Source organism: Dermacentor variabilis, chromosome 2 (genome assembly GCF_050947875.1).
Source record: "Dermacentor variabilis isolate Ectoservices chromosome 2, ASM5094787v1, whole genome shotgun sequence".
NCBI lineage: Eukaryota > Metazoa > Arthropoda > Arachnida > Ixodida > Ixodidae > Dermacentor > Dermacentor variabilis.
The window spans coordinates 44,309,784-44,325,071 of NC_134569.1; the positions used below are offsets into that span (position 1 = coordinate 44,309,784).

Genomic DNA, 15,288 nt, shown 5'->3' on the forward strand with positions numbered 1-15,288 from the left:
TATATATATATATATAAACACACACACACACAACTTATGACTTATAGCAGTCCCATCACGTGGCAACCTTGCGTGTTCAGAATGAACGCGTGTAGTATATCGCTGTACGTGAGTCGACCTTTGTGACAAAGCTGTAGCTGTTCCCTGCCTGTGGCTGAGGAGCCTTGCTGGAGTGCTTTTACAAAACATTTTAATTGTGGTTTGAGATTGGATAGTATGCTATAGCCAAAATGTTTCCTTCGACCATACCGCGCGTTACTCGCTATAGCGAATTGTGCGGCCACTTGGAGAATGTCACCCGGGTCGTCGGTATGACAACATGGTACGCAATGTTCTTTCACGTTCTGCGGAGAGATAGGGAGCCTGTATGTACGTACGCGTGTGCTCCGAGCTCTGCAAATACCGCGCGGGCACCTCCGGCTCTCCTCGTTATAAGGATTGTTATCTTGACCGGGACGAGACAAGGAAAGCACACAATCGTGGCAGTCGCGGCAAGCAGCTAGCGACTTGGCTAGATTACAGGCTCGAAATGACCGCTTGTAGTACAGTCGTCGTTCGCCGCCGCTGCTGCTGCGTCGTTCCGTGTACGCGCCGCGCGCCTACGTATATCGTGCGGGCGCGGACAACGCCTACAGCGGTAGTACCGGCTGCTTCGAGACGTTCAAGAGGGCCTCAGAGGAAAGCAAATAGAATTTCGCGTTTGCGACTCCCGATTTTTTTTCTCTCGGGTGGTAGCAGCCTGCGCCACCGGTGGTGCAGGTCGTCGGATGCGCACGATTAACCGAATGTCATCCGTGCGCTGTCGCGGTCAATGTAACAAACTGTGGAATACGCGGTTGCCTTGATGACCCTTCGTCAGCGAGCTCTGTGCAAAAGATGCGACCGACGTGCGAGTAGTTGCTAGTTTGTGCGCCAACGTCGCCGTTCGGGTGATCAGACTCCGTTGCCGTGTGAAGTGTGTAGCTGGGAACGACCCGACAGGTGCGCGCCATTGAATACAAGATGGCTCTGCGTTGGAAGACGGCCAGAAGGACGTTGTCCATGCCCGAGGTAAGATCTTACGTTTGAATGACGGGGCTGGCACCGTGAGGAATCGGGGTTGGCTAGTTGACACACGGAATCAAAAAGAACGCAGCAACCTGTATGTCACGCACGGTGTCCAGAGGACAGTGTCACGCCTGCATTTCGAGCACCGTCACCACAACTTGGCAATAGCACGGTGCCTGCATACCTCAGAGCGAACGCTCGATATAGATTACTCAGAGTATTGAGATCTAGGAGCTTGATATAAGTTAGGCACCGTGCTTCTCCGGAATATCTTTTGTTTATTTAATAAGGTACTCGCAGCCTCCGCTAAGGGCACTTCTGCAGAGAGAAAACAATATTGCGAAATTTTATTTCGTATTTCATAGTATATATGGAGTACGTTACGCGACAGACAGCTGCAACACTTTTAGAACGCATTAAATAATATAAACAAATTTACTGTAATTTAGTATGGGGTACAGCCAAACAAAGAAATGCTACGAGGCTCATAAAAACTCAAAAATGAATTCTGCGGGTTATTGCAAACCTCGCTTATTGTGAGCCTACGTCGCACTTTTTCAACAGATACAAAATTTAAAATTTTAGCGATCTATATCGGCATAGGCTAGCGCGAGCGTATTTTTTTAAGTAGTAGAGGAATTTCTTGTTTATACGGAAATTGCCAATTTAGAAAGAAGTACTGTCACCCATGACATTCGGAGGACCAAACTTTGGAAAGTTCCGACTTGCCGTTCCACGCATGGCTTACAATCACTGAACAATAATTTGCCGCGCTTACTAAATGAATTTTATGTATTGTGCATAGGCATTTCGCTAATTAAACAATCTGATTTGGCTGCACTATTCACTGTGTAAATTACTTCTGTTTGTACAAATTGTCCTTGAGTGCTTTTTGTCAAGGTACTTCTATGTGGCATACTGGTTTTTTGTTATTATCATTGCTTTTTTGTTGACAAATTTCACAGCATGCCTTATAGATTTCACTTATTTGTCAATGTACACCTGTCAGCGGTGTTTTCTATATGTGCTGGCATGCTGCAGCAAATTTATGCCTTTAGTGTCTTTTCTTTTACTATTAGTTTTCTTTATTGCATGTATTGCTGACCTGTCGCTGCCATGTGTTGTCAGAGGGTTGAGAGTATTCAATCCGTCTCTTTGTGGCATTTTCCCTCACCTTCCTCCATTTTCAGTGGGAAACAAAGCTTCATTCATTAATTCATTCAAAAGTTCACATGATAGTGGCACAACTATTATCGGCTCTTACACGTTGGCAGTAACGAAATCAATGTCAACACTTCTTAAAATAAACATCCTCTCAGAAGCACACGTTACTATAAAGGATGTGCATTCCGTTCAAGGATGCAGTTTCACTCCTGTACTGTTATAAAAAAAGGCTGACTGACTGAATAAACTTTATTGAAACCAGCAAGAGATGGTGGCTGTGCCTAGGCCTCCCACGTGGGGACGTCGAGGTGTTGCCTCTTCGCCGCCTCGCAGGCCTGCTGAGTCGCCCAGAGTTGGTCGTCAAGGTTGGGGCTACGCAGGGCAGCGTGCCATCTCGACGAGAGGGTCGTGGGGTTAGTGTCGGGGTATTGGTGTGTGCAGTCCCAAAGCATGTGTGGAAGTGTGGCTGGCTGTGTCTTGCAGATATGGCACGTGGGATTGGGGTAAATGTCTGGGAAGATCTTGTTATAAAGTTGTAACGAGGGGTAAGTATTGGTTTGTAGCAGGCGGAAAGTTGTAGCCTGCGCTCGGGATAGTTTGTTGTGTGGGCTGGGAAGGTTCTACGCTCGAAGTAGAAGGACTTCACAAGATCATTGTAGCGTGTCAGGCGATCCCTACCGGTGGGGGCAGCCTCCCGTTCTCCCGCGCGGTTAACTAGGCCTCGCGCTAGGGAGTGGGTAACCTCATTGAGGTTAGGGAGGTGCGGGTGGACGGTGCCTACATGAGCCGGGAACCAGACGAGTGTAACCTGATGGTCGGGTGAGCGGGGCGCTTGTTGCAAGATGCGCAAGGCCTGGTGTGAAATACGGCCGTTGATATAGTTGATAACGGCGGAGCGGGAGTCAGAGACGATGGTATGGCATGTTGGGTCTAGTGTGGCTAGCGCGATGGCCACTTCTTCAGCTTCCTCAGCGTGTTGGGTTACTAGGCTGATAGCATGGTGGAGAGAGCCTTCACGCGTGGTGACGGCTGCAAAGCGGGTACCGTGGGGATATTCGGCGGCGTCGACGAAACTTACACCGTCGTCGACGGCCACGGAGGACAGGAAACAAATAATAATTCAGAACCGTTTATTCGACACATATATCCTTTTCTTTTAATAATCAATTTGCGGAAAACGCAGTTTGGTTTCTTTATGTATTTGCGTTTATTTGAGGCGTATATACGTATCTGAGTTCCCTGCGCCCGCGGTGTTTCGGATAAAAGGGTATCATCCCACAGGCATTCCTACAGAGCAGCGGATGCGAAAATACGAAATCGCTGTTATAGTCTCATGACTTGTGAAAGTACGTGCCAGAGGGTCTTGTTACGTTAAAATGCGCGTAAAAGGATTAAGTCGGTGGCACGTGATCCTGTGAGCTGAATGAAGCGACTGAATAAACGTGATTGACCGTCTTTATCGCTGTTGCCCGTATATTCACCATGTTGAACATTAAGTCATAAGAATCGGGAACGTAACTGATCATGTTTTACTAGGATTAGGGCCGACATCAACAATGTTTAATAGCGCCGACCAAATTAGTCTATTTGCATTTCGCATTTGCTCTGACAGCCGGACAAAACAATATCGCGCATTTGCTTGCTATTTTTGCACGCAAGAGTAATGCGCAAGTACTTGGGAATGAGAAATCGAATACCTGCAGCGTAATGAGGAAAGACGCAGCGTTTTTGTGGTCATCGCTTTTTCCTCTGTTACCAAATGCCGAGGAGTGGTAAATGTCTCGGAACTTCTGCATAGCAAAGTTGAAGACAATAATTCATTCGCGGAGCTGAGCGCTGTTCGACGGCAGTGATGATGTCTGACACATCCTTCTATCATTATCGGCACGGCTTGCGCTCAGCGCTTTATATTTCGTCTGCTAAATCTATTTATAATTCAAATGGCGTGCCCAGTGTGCCCTCGCTGCGTAAGTGTATGTGAGGAGGTTCAGTGCTCCTGTAAAGTATCGTCTGCTGCGCTTCGCAAAATACGAAACGAAATTCGTTTGCTCGCTTCTGGTCCGGCCGTTGGGTAAAGAAGTGCACGATGTGTTCTCCAATTTTGAGATCGAGTGCTCCTAAAAGGGCCGTTCGTACAGCATTAACCGGTCGATTGGCGCACTTGAAAACAGGCTTCGCGATGCACGGCCGTCGCGCGCGGCGTGGAGAGCGTCCGAGCGGCCGTGTTGTGTTAAAGGGGCGTGCTCTGGTCACGTGATGACGAACCGGCTGCGCGCGCCGCCGCGCCGGTTTCGTAGCCGCATGGCCGTGTTTGTGTAGGCGAGCAAGACGAGGCAAGTTAGCGCTGCATCGAAGTGTCGCTCTTGGTGTGTGTTTTTCCGATTGTTGCATCCGGAGGATAATTCAGCTCCGTCGCCTGAGTGCATTTGTCGCCGCGTGACGCCGCGAGCACTTCCCGCAGAGCGGCCGACGCAGCGAGGCACGAGAAACAGGCGAGTTGGTCTTTCTCCGCCCTCCTTTTAGGTAGTGCATGGCTGTGCTTCAACATGCATCGTGAATTTTGAGGGGTACGGTGGTCCGTCGGCTTAGCCGTGCCAGCGGTGTGTAGACTGTCGAAGCGGCGTTCGTCGTTTCCGCGGGGATGCCAAGGCCAGCAGAGGCGGCGTCGCGGGTGTCACGGCCGCGAACGCAGGACAAGGTTAAGGTCAGCGGAGCACATGTTTTCCAAGCGACGAAGCGCACGGCAAACGGGGGAGTTCGGGCTCCAACCACGTCGTGCCGAAGCGCTGCCGTCGCCGAGGGCAGAACAAGCCTCTCTCTCGTTTTTAGGCCATATCGGCGACGTGCTTATTTTCGCTTCAGGGTGTGCATTTTAAGTTTCCAGCGTTGTTGTTGCTGCAACTCGCGCGGCACGTCAAGCCGCGCTGTCAGGAAGAGCTTGGCAGCCGCGGCAACAACCCGGCGCTCTCTCTCAAGCGCGCGTGAGTGTGTTGTTGTGGCTTCCGGGGCGCGAAGAGAGGTGGGAGAATTCCGCCGCGCACCATAGTCTTTGCGCGCACTCTGGCGCACCCATTCTTCTCGCCCCGTGCGGCCCGAAAATATTGATCCGGACACAGCCGAATCTGTCAGCCCGATGCGAGGAGCCGAGAGCGCGCTGCGCATTGTTTTTGCTGCGGGGGACGCGGAACAGCGTGCCAATCGAGCCCGTCAGCGTCGTGTCCTACGCCCTTGCGGCCGAGCGAGCGTTGTCCACACGCTACCGGCCTGTTTTTGTCACGCCAGATGCATGCCTAGCTGTGCGTGGTCGCGGAAGCGTGACCGCCTACCCCTCTCGCGGTTTATTTGGCTCATTGAGTCCATGTGTGTGGGACGACCTTTCTCCTGCAACGATGATGCGTCTCGTGAAAGCGGGCTTTCCTTGTCCACTTGTCCTTTGGCTGTCGTCCAAGGAATATCGCATCGCTTCCGCTCACGAAGAGAACCAGCCCGTGGTCAAAGATGCGCTCTCCTTCTCCGCCGCCACTCGCTCATCGTCACCGCAGCGCGATCTCGCCGACGTTTCTAAACGCGTGCTACGTACGGATGTTTGGGTTCTTTACGTATGCGTGCTTTGGCGGTAGGGAGGAGGAAGGGTCACACGTAGTTACCACTTTCGGCGTCGAGTCAGCACGACGCGCCGAATGTGTCCACCCTCCGCTGTTTTGCATACTTTTCGCACTCTCGATCAGTAGCACTATGTTTTCCACACCTTGGCAGAATGCTGCTCTCGACACATGACCGTTCGTATCGCCAGCGACGCGATTTGCTGCAGAGCCGCTGAATTGTGGCGTCGTAGCTTCATCTCTCGACCGTGATAATGCAGCGTGCCAGGCTCTGAGAGCGCTCGCGTCCTGCGGCTGTTTGGCGAGGTAGATAATTATTAAATGCGCCACCGGCGCTGCATTTCCGTTATGGAGTTGTTGCATTGCCTCATGCATTCCACGGTTTCGAAACTGGGTTGATTGAGAAAGGAACGGTGTCAGCCCCCGAGGCGGCAATTATGTTGCTTTGAACCGGTTGCCTGATAGTACCGGCGTTGCTATCCAGACATCCTGGCTTTGACCTGTCCACAGCGCCGGCTACATACCATGTCGCATCAGAGCGCGTACTATACATGTTCTAAATCAGTCTGTGTTCACCTTTGTGTACTTGTGGTCTGTACAGCCGTGCTCAACGCCGTGGTGAAATGGTGAAAAGCTTACCTCGAAGGCAAAATAGCAAGAAAAAAAAAAGGGGGGGGCAATAAAGACAAGAATACAGAGATAATAAGACTTTGAAGAACAGCTGTATCACGCATGGTTGTCGTCGTTGTTTATTTAAAGCCTTTATATATACTCCGGCAAGTTGCGCTTAGTAAATTCAATATTTTCTGATATCGACTTTTCTTTGTCCTCCCGTAAACAAGCGCGCAACTTCGCTTATTGCAATACCGACAGATTAATCGCGCGAGTTGCATTACATTTGCAGTCCGTTATGCCTCCTAATGATCGGCAGCCTTATAACGAATTTTCCATCCCTTTGCAACCCGGCACCTTGACATCGTGTAAAGTTGACTGACGAAATTTGAAAATTTGCATGATTGAGTTGGCTGAAGCGAGACAGGAATAACTGAAGTCGCTAAGTGAGACCGCCGCACTTCAGTGCGCTATAGGCTGAATATGTCGCCTAACCGATTAACCAGTCACTAAACTTAACGTGTTTGCGAAACTTTTCACTTATGTGTGCTTGCGCATAGCTCATAGGAAGACTCAGACGCACTGCGCTATGCTTCCTGTACCCATTGATCACTAATTCTCTCCTGCCTGGCAGACGTCAGTCAAAGAGAGATTGCTGCTACACCGTGTGACCGAGTTGATTGTTAACCGTTGGCCTGGTCAATGTCCGAAGTTTCTTTGACTAAGCGCGTACGTAGCCAGACAAACTTTCGTAAAATTCGTCATCTTAGGCTAACATCTGAATGACGTTCTTGAGGTCACTGCGGCATTGTTAGAGAGATCCACACGGCGTGGAAGCAGAGCTGTAAGAAAGATGTGCGGGTGGTTAGTGTTAGGAAGATGGCTATGACTGTCATCGCCAACCACACCGGTGGTGAACGCGAGGAACGTTGCCGACGTTCGCCGCATTTACGGCAACAGATCGACGGCAACCGAAAGACCAACGACGTTGCGACTTATTTGCAACAGCATCGAATTATTTCGTCGTCTTGCTGAGAGTGACAGTGAGCCCACCGTCACGGAGGCTGAGTTGCGCGATTCTGCTTCCACGTCGGACCTTTTTTCGAGACTGTTATTCGTGGTCACGCGCACCGCTCGCCTACACCATCTACTTGATCCTGAGCCACCCAACGTCTATAGAGAAGTCACGGAAGCCTTATAGATATGGACTGAATACTTGTCGCGGTGTTTGTGCTTAATGCTATCTTCGTCTCCGATTGATTATGGCGCTTTGTGTATGAGCGCCTTGTACTCGCAAGAGAAACGGTAAATGACTGATTCTTATCGACAACCGGCCATTTCCCGGAAGAGTTATTTTGGGTTCGTTGTAAACACGCCCTGCTCGTTAAGCGATTGAGATCGAGTGTTGTGGATTTTCGGGAAAACAAAAAAGAAAGTAAAATAATAAAAGGGAGCGCTATATGCCACTCCTAAAGTGTTTCCAGATTTTCTTTTCTTTTTAAGCATGTTGTCTGGTCATGCGCCTAAGCATTTTTCGTCTTAATGGAAATCATTGATTGTTTCCTTTTACGGTTGCTTCCTCTCTTCTCACCCCAACGCTGAGTGGCTCGGAAGTGCGAGAATGTAATACGGGACACAGTTATTCCTGTGGGAGGATTTGTCAGCGTTTTCTATTTGCTCTTACAGAACTATTCGACGACAAATAAATAAATAAATAAATAAATAAATAAATAAATAAATAGCGCCGAATTGTTAAGGTAAACACTATTTCAGTAGCGTAGCTTTTTGTGCGCGCCCTGTGGCGGACGCTTTCGTCACCCTGTTGCCGCCCCGACAGCTCTGGAAGTGGGCCAAGAGCCACTCGGAGGGAATGTACCGACGTGCTGTGGACTTTTGGAAAGTTTTGTCTTTCTATCGAAAAAGTTGTAGCTGTGGCACTTTTCGGAGCGATGAGGAAGGAGCGCGCACGAACTTGGCAGGGCACCCGGCTTGAGCTTCTGCATGTGGAGTCGCTCGCCACTGCTTGAGCGTGCTCTCGCTGCGAGTGGCAGGGGCGCGGACACGTCGCCGGTTTCTCGTGGACCTGCAGGTTCGATTTCGCGTGACCGCCGGGAAGCCTCGTTTCAGTTGCGCTTTACCTCCCCGTCGGGTGGCGAGGGGAAGCTTCCTTCGCGCACTCTTCGGATATATATACGTACTGCGTCGGATGTCTGCGGTTCGATGATTCGGAAAACTAGAATCGTCACTTCGGCACGACGTTTCCCGTCGTCACCGAGACTGCGCTGAAGCGACAGAGCGAAGGTGAGCGGATACTGACCGGCAACGCGGTGCCCCGTTTGTCCACCGTTAGAAAGTCCAGTGTAGTGTGCCCGTGTATCTAGAAGCGGTAGGTGTCACGTTGTTCAAACGTAGGATGGATGCGAGGGAAGAAGTGCTGTGGCATGTACCATATATATGAAATAAGGCTACCTGTGATGTGGCTGGCATCTGGGGAACCTTCATACCTTGCTCATGGCGGAGCAGCGCACTGACACGGACACAGGGAAGACACACAAGACGACACTCGCTTTTTTTTTTTTTTTCAGACGCATATTGCCATAACTGTAGCCAGGGTGCTAGGGTCATAGTGCTTGAAGTTGTTCGAACATATAAAAGGGCCCGTTGTAATGGAAATGAAGTTCAGTAATGTGGAAAGTTGGGCTAATTGGTGATTGATCATCATACCTTGCTGGTGAAGCAGCGCACGGACACAGAGAAGACACACAAGATGACACTCGAGCGCAACTTTCCACATTGTCTGGGGAAACAAATGAAAGTCTCATCAAATGTCGTGCTAGCTGGCCACTTAATTGCCTATTGATGTGTCAATGATCTGATTAAAGGTTAACAGTCGCCTCAGTTCGCGGCAGTGCTATACCACGTCCCTATATATGCTCCGAACAGAGCAGAGCCAGGAAAAGAAGAGGAGAGTGCTGATTCCGCTCAATGAGAACGCGATGTAGTTCGCGTAATTAAAGGGACCGAGCCGTTCCTTTAATCTCGGCGCTTGCATTCGGCACATTGCGCAATATGTGGCGTTCAATCCCTGTGTTAGTTGCGCAACTAAGCGGTTTTCCAAACAACGGCGCAATCAAAACGAGCTCCGTACGCTCCACGAGCGCAAGCGTCTCTTTCTGCAGCTCCAAATCACCGAGCAAACACGTGGCGAAAGGCGACCGAGCGTTGCTCGTGGCAAAAAAGTTCTCGCATTTTGGGTTTTTTCCTCTTTGTGAATGTGCACTGTTTGCTGTGCACTGTTTGCTGTGCACGGTTTTCCGCTGCCTTGGTAATTTCTGTGGGATAAGTCTTCGGCTCTGTATATATTGCAACCGATGAACACCGGCAGAGTTTGATCGACCGGTGGCCTTGAAGGCGGTGCCGAATGGCGCGACCGTATGTAATGCAACGCCTCCGATCACTTATCTCCGAGCTCCCGTTTGCGGTGGGGCGGATTCCCCGCGTTGTTGTTGCGGGCGGTTGCCGCGCCGTGTCGGGCAGGTGTGCGCGCTGCTGCCGGTGCGGGGAAGCCGCGCGCGTTTCCCGGATGCGCGTCTCCTGTGCGAAGTCGAGCCGCGGCAGATGGGGCGCAGAACGGGGGATGCCGCCTGCTCCATCCTGCAGCTGCCCGTGCAGCGTGTCCTTGGCCACCGCATGCACCGAACGCGCACACATACGTGACGCCTCGCGCGTCACCGCCGCCGTCGCCTGTGTGGCGTCGCAGCGTGCCGGTCCCGCAGACGGGGCTGGCCCGTGCCGTGCCACCAGCGGTGCTGCACGCGGCTTAACCCGCGACAGGTGTCGCAGAAAATCAGGCGACATCGACGTCCCGCGTCGACCGTCGCTTCGGCAAAAATCATTGCGAACCGTGCTAACCCAACCACGCAGACCTTCCGTCTAACGCTAAGAAGTTACCGAACCAATTGAAGTTCGCCCAGCAGTCAAATTTGTAACTCACAGTTTCGACACTGTGTCGTTCTTAACTGTCACTCCGACGTGACAATATTATCGTACTGCAAAATAGTGTCAGCCAGTTCTTTCTGGACAGTGAGCGACGCAACCGGTGGACGTGGTTCGTCAGCCGCAGCTGCTAAACGAGCTGCCCGAGTAGAGTCTCAGCGTCGGCACCGAGAGGGCGCTGTCGCTAAGAATCAAATTATTTGCCACAATGTGTAGCGAATTCAAAACACCTAAACAGCGGCGCTCATTATTCGCGTTAAGCAGTATCGTAATCGTCGGTGAATCATGCCTATCTCTCACAGGGAGTTTGTGCCGTTGTTGATGGAAATCATCATCAATATGTGCCGCGCATCACACGTCCGAGCGTGACCATATATAGTCACGCTCGGACGCAGTAACGAGGGCTGAAAGGTTTTGCGGTATATGTATACATGTAGCGTCATTCAGCCCATGGTCACATCGTGCGTGTGTGTGTTCGGGGACGCGGCGCCGAAAATACGCCCGGAGGACTTCTGTATGTTGTGGTGCTCGATCGTCGTACTGACAAGTTTGTCATTTTACTGGGCCCATCTTGGGGGCACCACGCAGTGGTCGATACGCTATCCGGATGGCTGCGCCATGTTGAGTAGCCGTTTTTCGGTCATAAACAGACGCCACTCACCAGAGATGGAGACGGATAAATGAAAGGCAAGAAGGTTAAGCAGGACTTAGCCTGGTTGGCTACCCTGCTCTGCAGGGGAAGCCAATTTGCCAGTTAGCTTGAGGGGTCTTGTAAGGTGGGGGGTTCGTTGTATAGCTGCAAAGGTGTCGGAAGCCACCAAATACCTGGCTATTCGATAATCTTGATCAGAAGCTAAAAGAGGGAATCAAAGGAGGGGAACGAAGATAACGAGACTATTAGCGGCACTCTAGTGTATAGACGGGAGGAATAACGCTGAACCACTGCGTGTCGTTCCGTGAGCTCGCGCTCTCTCTCTCTCGCAAGTCCCAACGCGATGAACCGGGGTTCACACGATCGCAAGAACGCAGCGAACTAATCTGGTACCGCGCCGTCACAGCCCAGTTGACACGTCGCCTGAAGAAAGACGGAAGAGACGCTCGTCTGTCAAGGGGGCTACGCCAAAGGTATATATAGGGTCGCCGAGTGCAAATAACAGTGCCGCCGCAGCCGCTTTTGTTGTATACGCTACAGGCTGTCGTTGAGGCTTGCCCTCGCACAGATCATTGTTCAGACAAGGTCGCCGACACGCCCGAGGCGCTTTGGCAGGGCGCGACACGAGGACTAGTGTTTTCGTGAACGAAGAACTCCAGTCTGAGCGGTCACTGAGCTGGAGATTGATCATTGTATAACGTCACCGAGTACAAGCTGACTAAGAGATAAAGCACTTGGCTGTACATACTTTCTTGCTTCAAAAGAAAAAATAAAGAAAAGAAAGATATACGGCGCGAGAAATAGTGAAGCTGGGTTCGGTGGTCTGCGCGAAATAATTATTTTCTTTCATCACTCGCTTCTTACTTTTTTTCCTCTTGATTTCAACGTTCCGTCGAAATGGCAGAAACCGCACGTACTACTCAATTGCATTGTGCTGTGTCATTTAGTTCTCCAGTGAGCAGGCTTGAGCAAGTTAGTAACACACGTTGGCTTAACCAAGGCTCAATCACATCGGCGACTTGAAGCAGTCGCACGACCATTTGCGACTGGCGACCAAGAAGCGACTGAATGCGACCGATGTCTCACACCGGCAAGCCCGGCTGAGCGCGACCTGCAAGTCGCATTCCCGGAGATCGTCATTCTCATCGAGAATTCTGTAGAGATTTGCGCAGTTCGCGCGCGCACTTCACCGCTGGTCTCGCGTTCCGGCAGCAACCATTGATTTTGATTCGAGCAAAGAGAAAGACGTCGTCACTGTGCTAATGTGCTCTGCCGTGGTGCTAGCTGTGGCAGCGCGGAAGATTTCGAGAAGAAAAGCGACGCTAGTTCGTGCACCCGTGCCCCCGTTCGCGATACGTGGCCTGCCACGCTATATAGCCTCCTCCTGCCCGAACTCCGCGCCCATGACGACGAGTATTATCGAGAGTAAGCTGTAATTTCTAGTTTGCCTTGCGTGGGAATCGGTGCATACTTCTCGTGCATTCTCTTGCTGATGTTTAGCTTCCTGCGAATGCTACCGCGTACATTCAACGCGTTGCTGGAACTGCTGCGCTCCAGCATCACGAGGCAAGACACCAATAACATTACTGCAGTCTGCCATGGTGACGTTGACTTTGTATTTTGTGCGACGCAGTATAGGACACTGGATGAAAACGCACGCTAACATAACTAACATTGGTTTAGCAGTTTTGCGGCCACCGTAGGGCGACTTATAAAATCGAACAGCGAAGCGACTGGCCCAAAATAGTCGCTTTTCGAGAAAAGCCACCATTTGCGATCATTTGCGACTCACTTGGTCGCGCGACCGCTGTCAGTCGCCGGTGTGAATGAGCCTTTATGGAAGAAACCAAGAGCACAAGACAGTTTGCAATGACGGAGGTGTCTTCTAGCGTTCAGAAAGTCGCAGTGAAATAATTCGACAGATAACCGCGGTTCATTAACGATTGATTAGCCATCGGGACGTGAATTAGTGAAGAAAACGAAACTTTGAAACGACTTTCGCTACAGACATAGCGAAAGAATGAATAAATACGCGAGCTCCATGAGACAGGTTATTACTTTTTCTTCATCCGCGCTCGCTGTGTGCGCGGAACGGAGCGCCTGGGTATCCGAAGCAGTGATCGAGATGTAACCGGTTTGCGCGCGCGCGTGTGTGTGTTGCCACAGCGGTGACCGCCCATCGACTGCTGCTGTGCGCGCCATAAACGGACATTTACCGCGCTTTCTCGAGTATAACCACCACAAGAACCTAAGCGGCTCATTTATTCTCAACGCGGAAGATCCCGGAACTAACGAAAGGTGCGCACAGAAGTATAGACTGCCCAGCTCTTCGAACGTGCGTCAAGGCAATGTTTTATAAACATTCAGTTAGTTTGCCACTGGAATCGGTGACGCATTTAGAAATGGAGGGTTTGACTAACCTAGCAGGGGCTGTGACGATACTTCAACGCTTCAAGGTTGCCGCAGCAAAGTTACTACCTGGGATAATAAAAGCAGCAAAGCATAGAAGAATACATATAACTGTGAGTAGAAAAACAATCATAATATTTGTACAGCCAACCTACGTAGTATGCTCCATGGTACTGCTGTTGGCATAATTTGAAACGCGAACGAGTCGAAACACAGTAGGAGGCTGTTTTGTCGTTTGTTTGGTCGGTGCGCGCGGCGTTGCCGTGCTTTGTCGTCGGCGTACGTGCCAACCTGTGAACTTTAGAATACGTAAAATTATGCGGGAAACTGGCAGGGAAAGTGGAGAGGTGCGGGGAGGAACAGGCGTGGGAAATAAAGCACGCATTTTTTTTTTTAAAGCTTTTCTGAGCCCGCGTCTTTTCAGGGATACATACGCAGTTTTGTAGCGAGGATTTAACTTTACGCGCAGGAAACCGAGCAGCAAGAAATAATAACAGCAAATAACGACAAACTGTTTATGTAGATAAGCGACTTTTTCCGCGACCTCGCTGTTGCAAATTTCACCTGCTTCAAAAAAAAAAAAAAAAGAAAAAAAAAGGAAAAAAACTTGGTGAAGCAAGTGTGCCTCTTGCGTCCTTTCGCCATTAGAAGACTTCAAACTGAAAGTACACACACCGACGTGCGAACATTATCGCAGACAAAATTAACTTTTAGTAAAAGTTGACGCAACCTTCGTAATATCGTAAAACAGGCCGCGATTCGTAAGCTTTACGAAAAATTTGGGAGAGCTGGCAGGTATGCATCAGTCGCATATATTTTTGGGTCTAAATGATGTTCGGCGGCTAGTTACGCAACTTTGATAGTAGCCTCGCTTAAGACATGTTCCAATTTGCATTTTCCCGGTGCGCATTTCTGTTTACGCCGATGGTATAAGGGACGCAAGTATAAGAGGGGAGCCTCGCTGGCGAACGTAGAACGGCAGAGGAATTTGTTATGCATGAGATACCGATTGCGACAGAGCTATACTCAAGCGGCTCCCGATCGACGCACGTTGTCACGCCGTGGTTGAGGGACTGTGTAAATTAACATCGTAATTGGCAAGCTGCGATATGCCTAGCTGACCGTATTCCCTTTTCCTTACGGTTTAGCAGAATGGTGTCGTTGACATTTATAAACAGCAGCCCAAGTGGCGGCCAACTACTCTGATTCAAGTTATCGGTTTTATTCGAGTTGCTGTGAAAGAAAATTAAACTTTCTGTTTGTGACTTCATAACGTAGTGTCCTTATTTGATTCGAATGTAAGCACATACTATCTCCCTCTCTCTCCCATTCCCTCCCCCCTCCCTCCCCCTCTCTTTCTCACACACACACGCAAGCACGCACGTACGTACGCACCACGGTAGTGGGTTGCTCGCAGGAAAGCCTCACAACAAGAACAACAACAGTTGGATAGCAAATTGCAACAACGACAATGACTGTGCAGCGGGATGACGACGATGACGGCACGATGACTGAATAGTTGCAGGCTTGCCGGGTATTGAATTGCGTGTGGGGACTACCATAGTTTCCTTTTCATTTTTGTCGACTTCTTTTGTCCGGCAAGCACGATGAAGATATGGCAAACGCTACGAAAATCTGACGCAGTATAATAGTAGCTATTGGCGTTAAAAAATAAGTTGGGGATCACGGTTAAATTTGAAAAAATTCGGTATACGCATGCTCGACTTCACGACCGCATCGCGAACGTGCTGCAGTGCTGGGAAAAGAGGAAGGTCGCGGGGATTAGCTGTTTCCCAGGAAAGCCTT

The 15,288-nt window shown here is 50.3% G+C and overlaps 1 protein-coding gene across 4 annotated transcripts in view; it reads left to right on the forward strand.

Annotated features, from left to right (window-relative positions):
* Window positions 1–595: 595 nt before the first annotated feature.
* Window positions 596–15,288, forward strand: part of SNF4Agamma (SNF4/AMP-activated protein kinase gamma subunit) — a 420,535-nt gene continuing 405,842 nt past the window's right edge. For 2 of the 4 annotated variants that reach the window (XM_075680299.1, XM_075680300.1), the window contains exon 1: window positions 597–1,050. In XM_075680299.1, coding sequence (XP_075536414.1) covers window positions 1,003–1,050 — 48 coding nt within the window. In that variant the 5' untranslated portion in view covers window positions 597–1,002. Of the gene's footprint in view, window positions 1,051–4,504; window positions 4,704–15,288 lie in introns of those variants that run through there. The other 2 variants (XM_075680298.1, XM_075680301.1) reach the window with 2 other exon arrangements.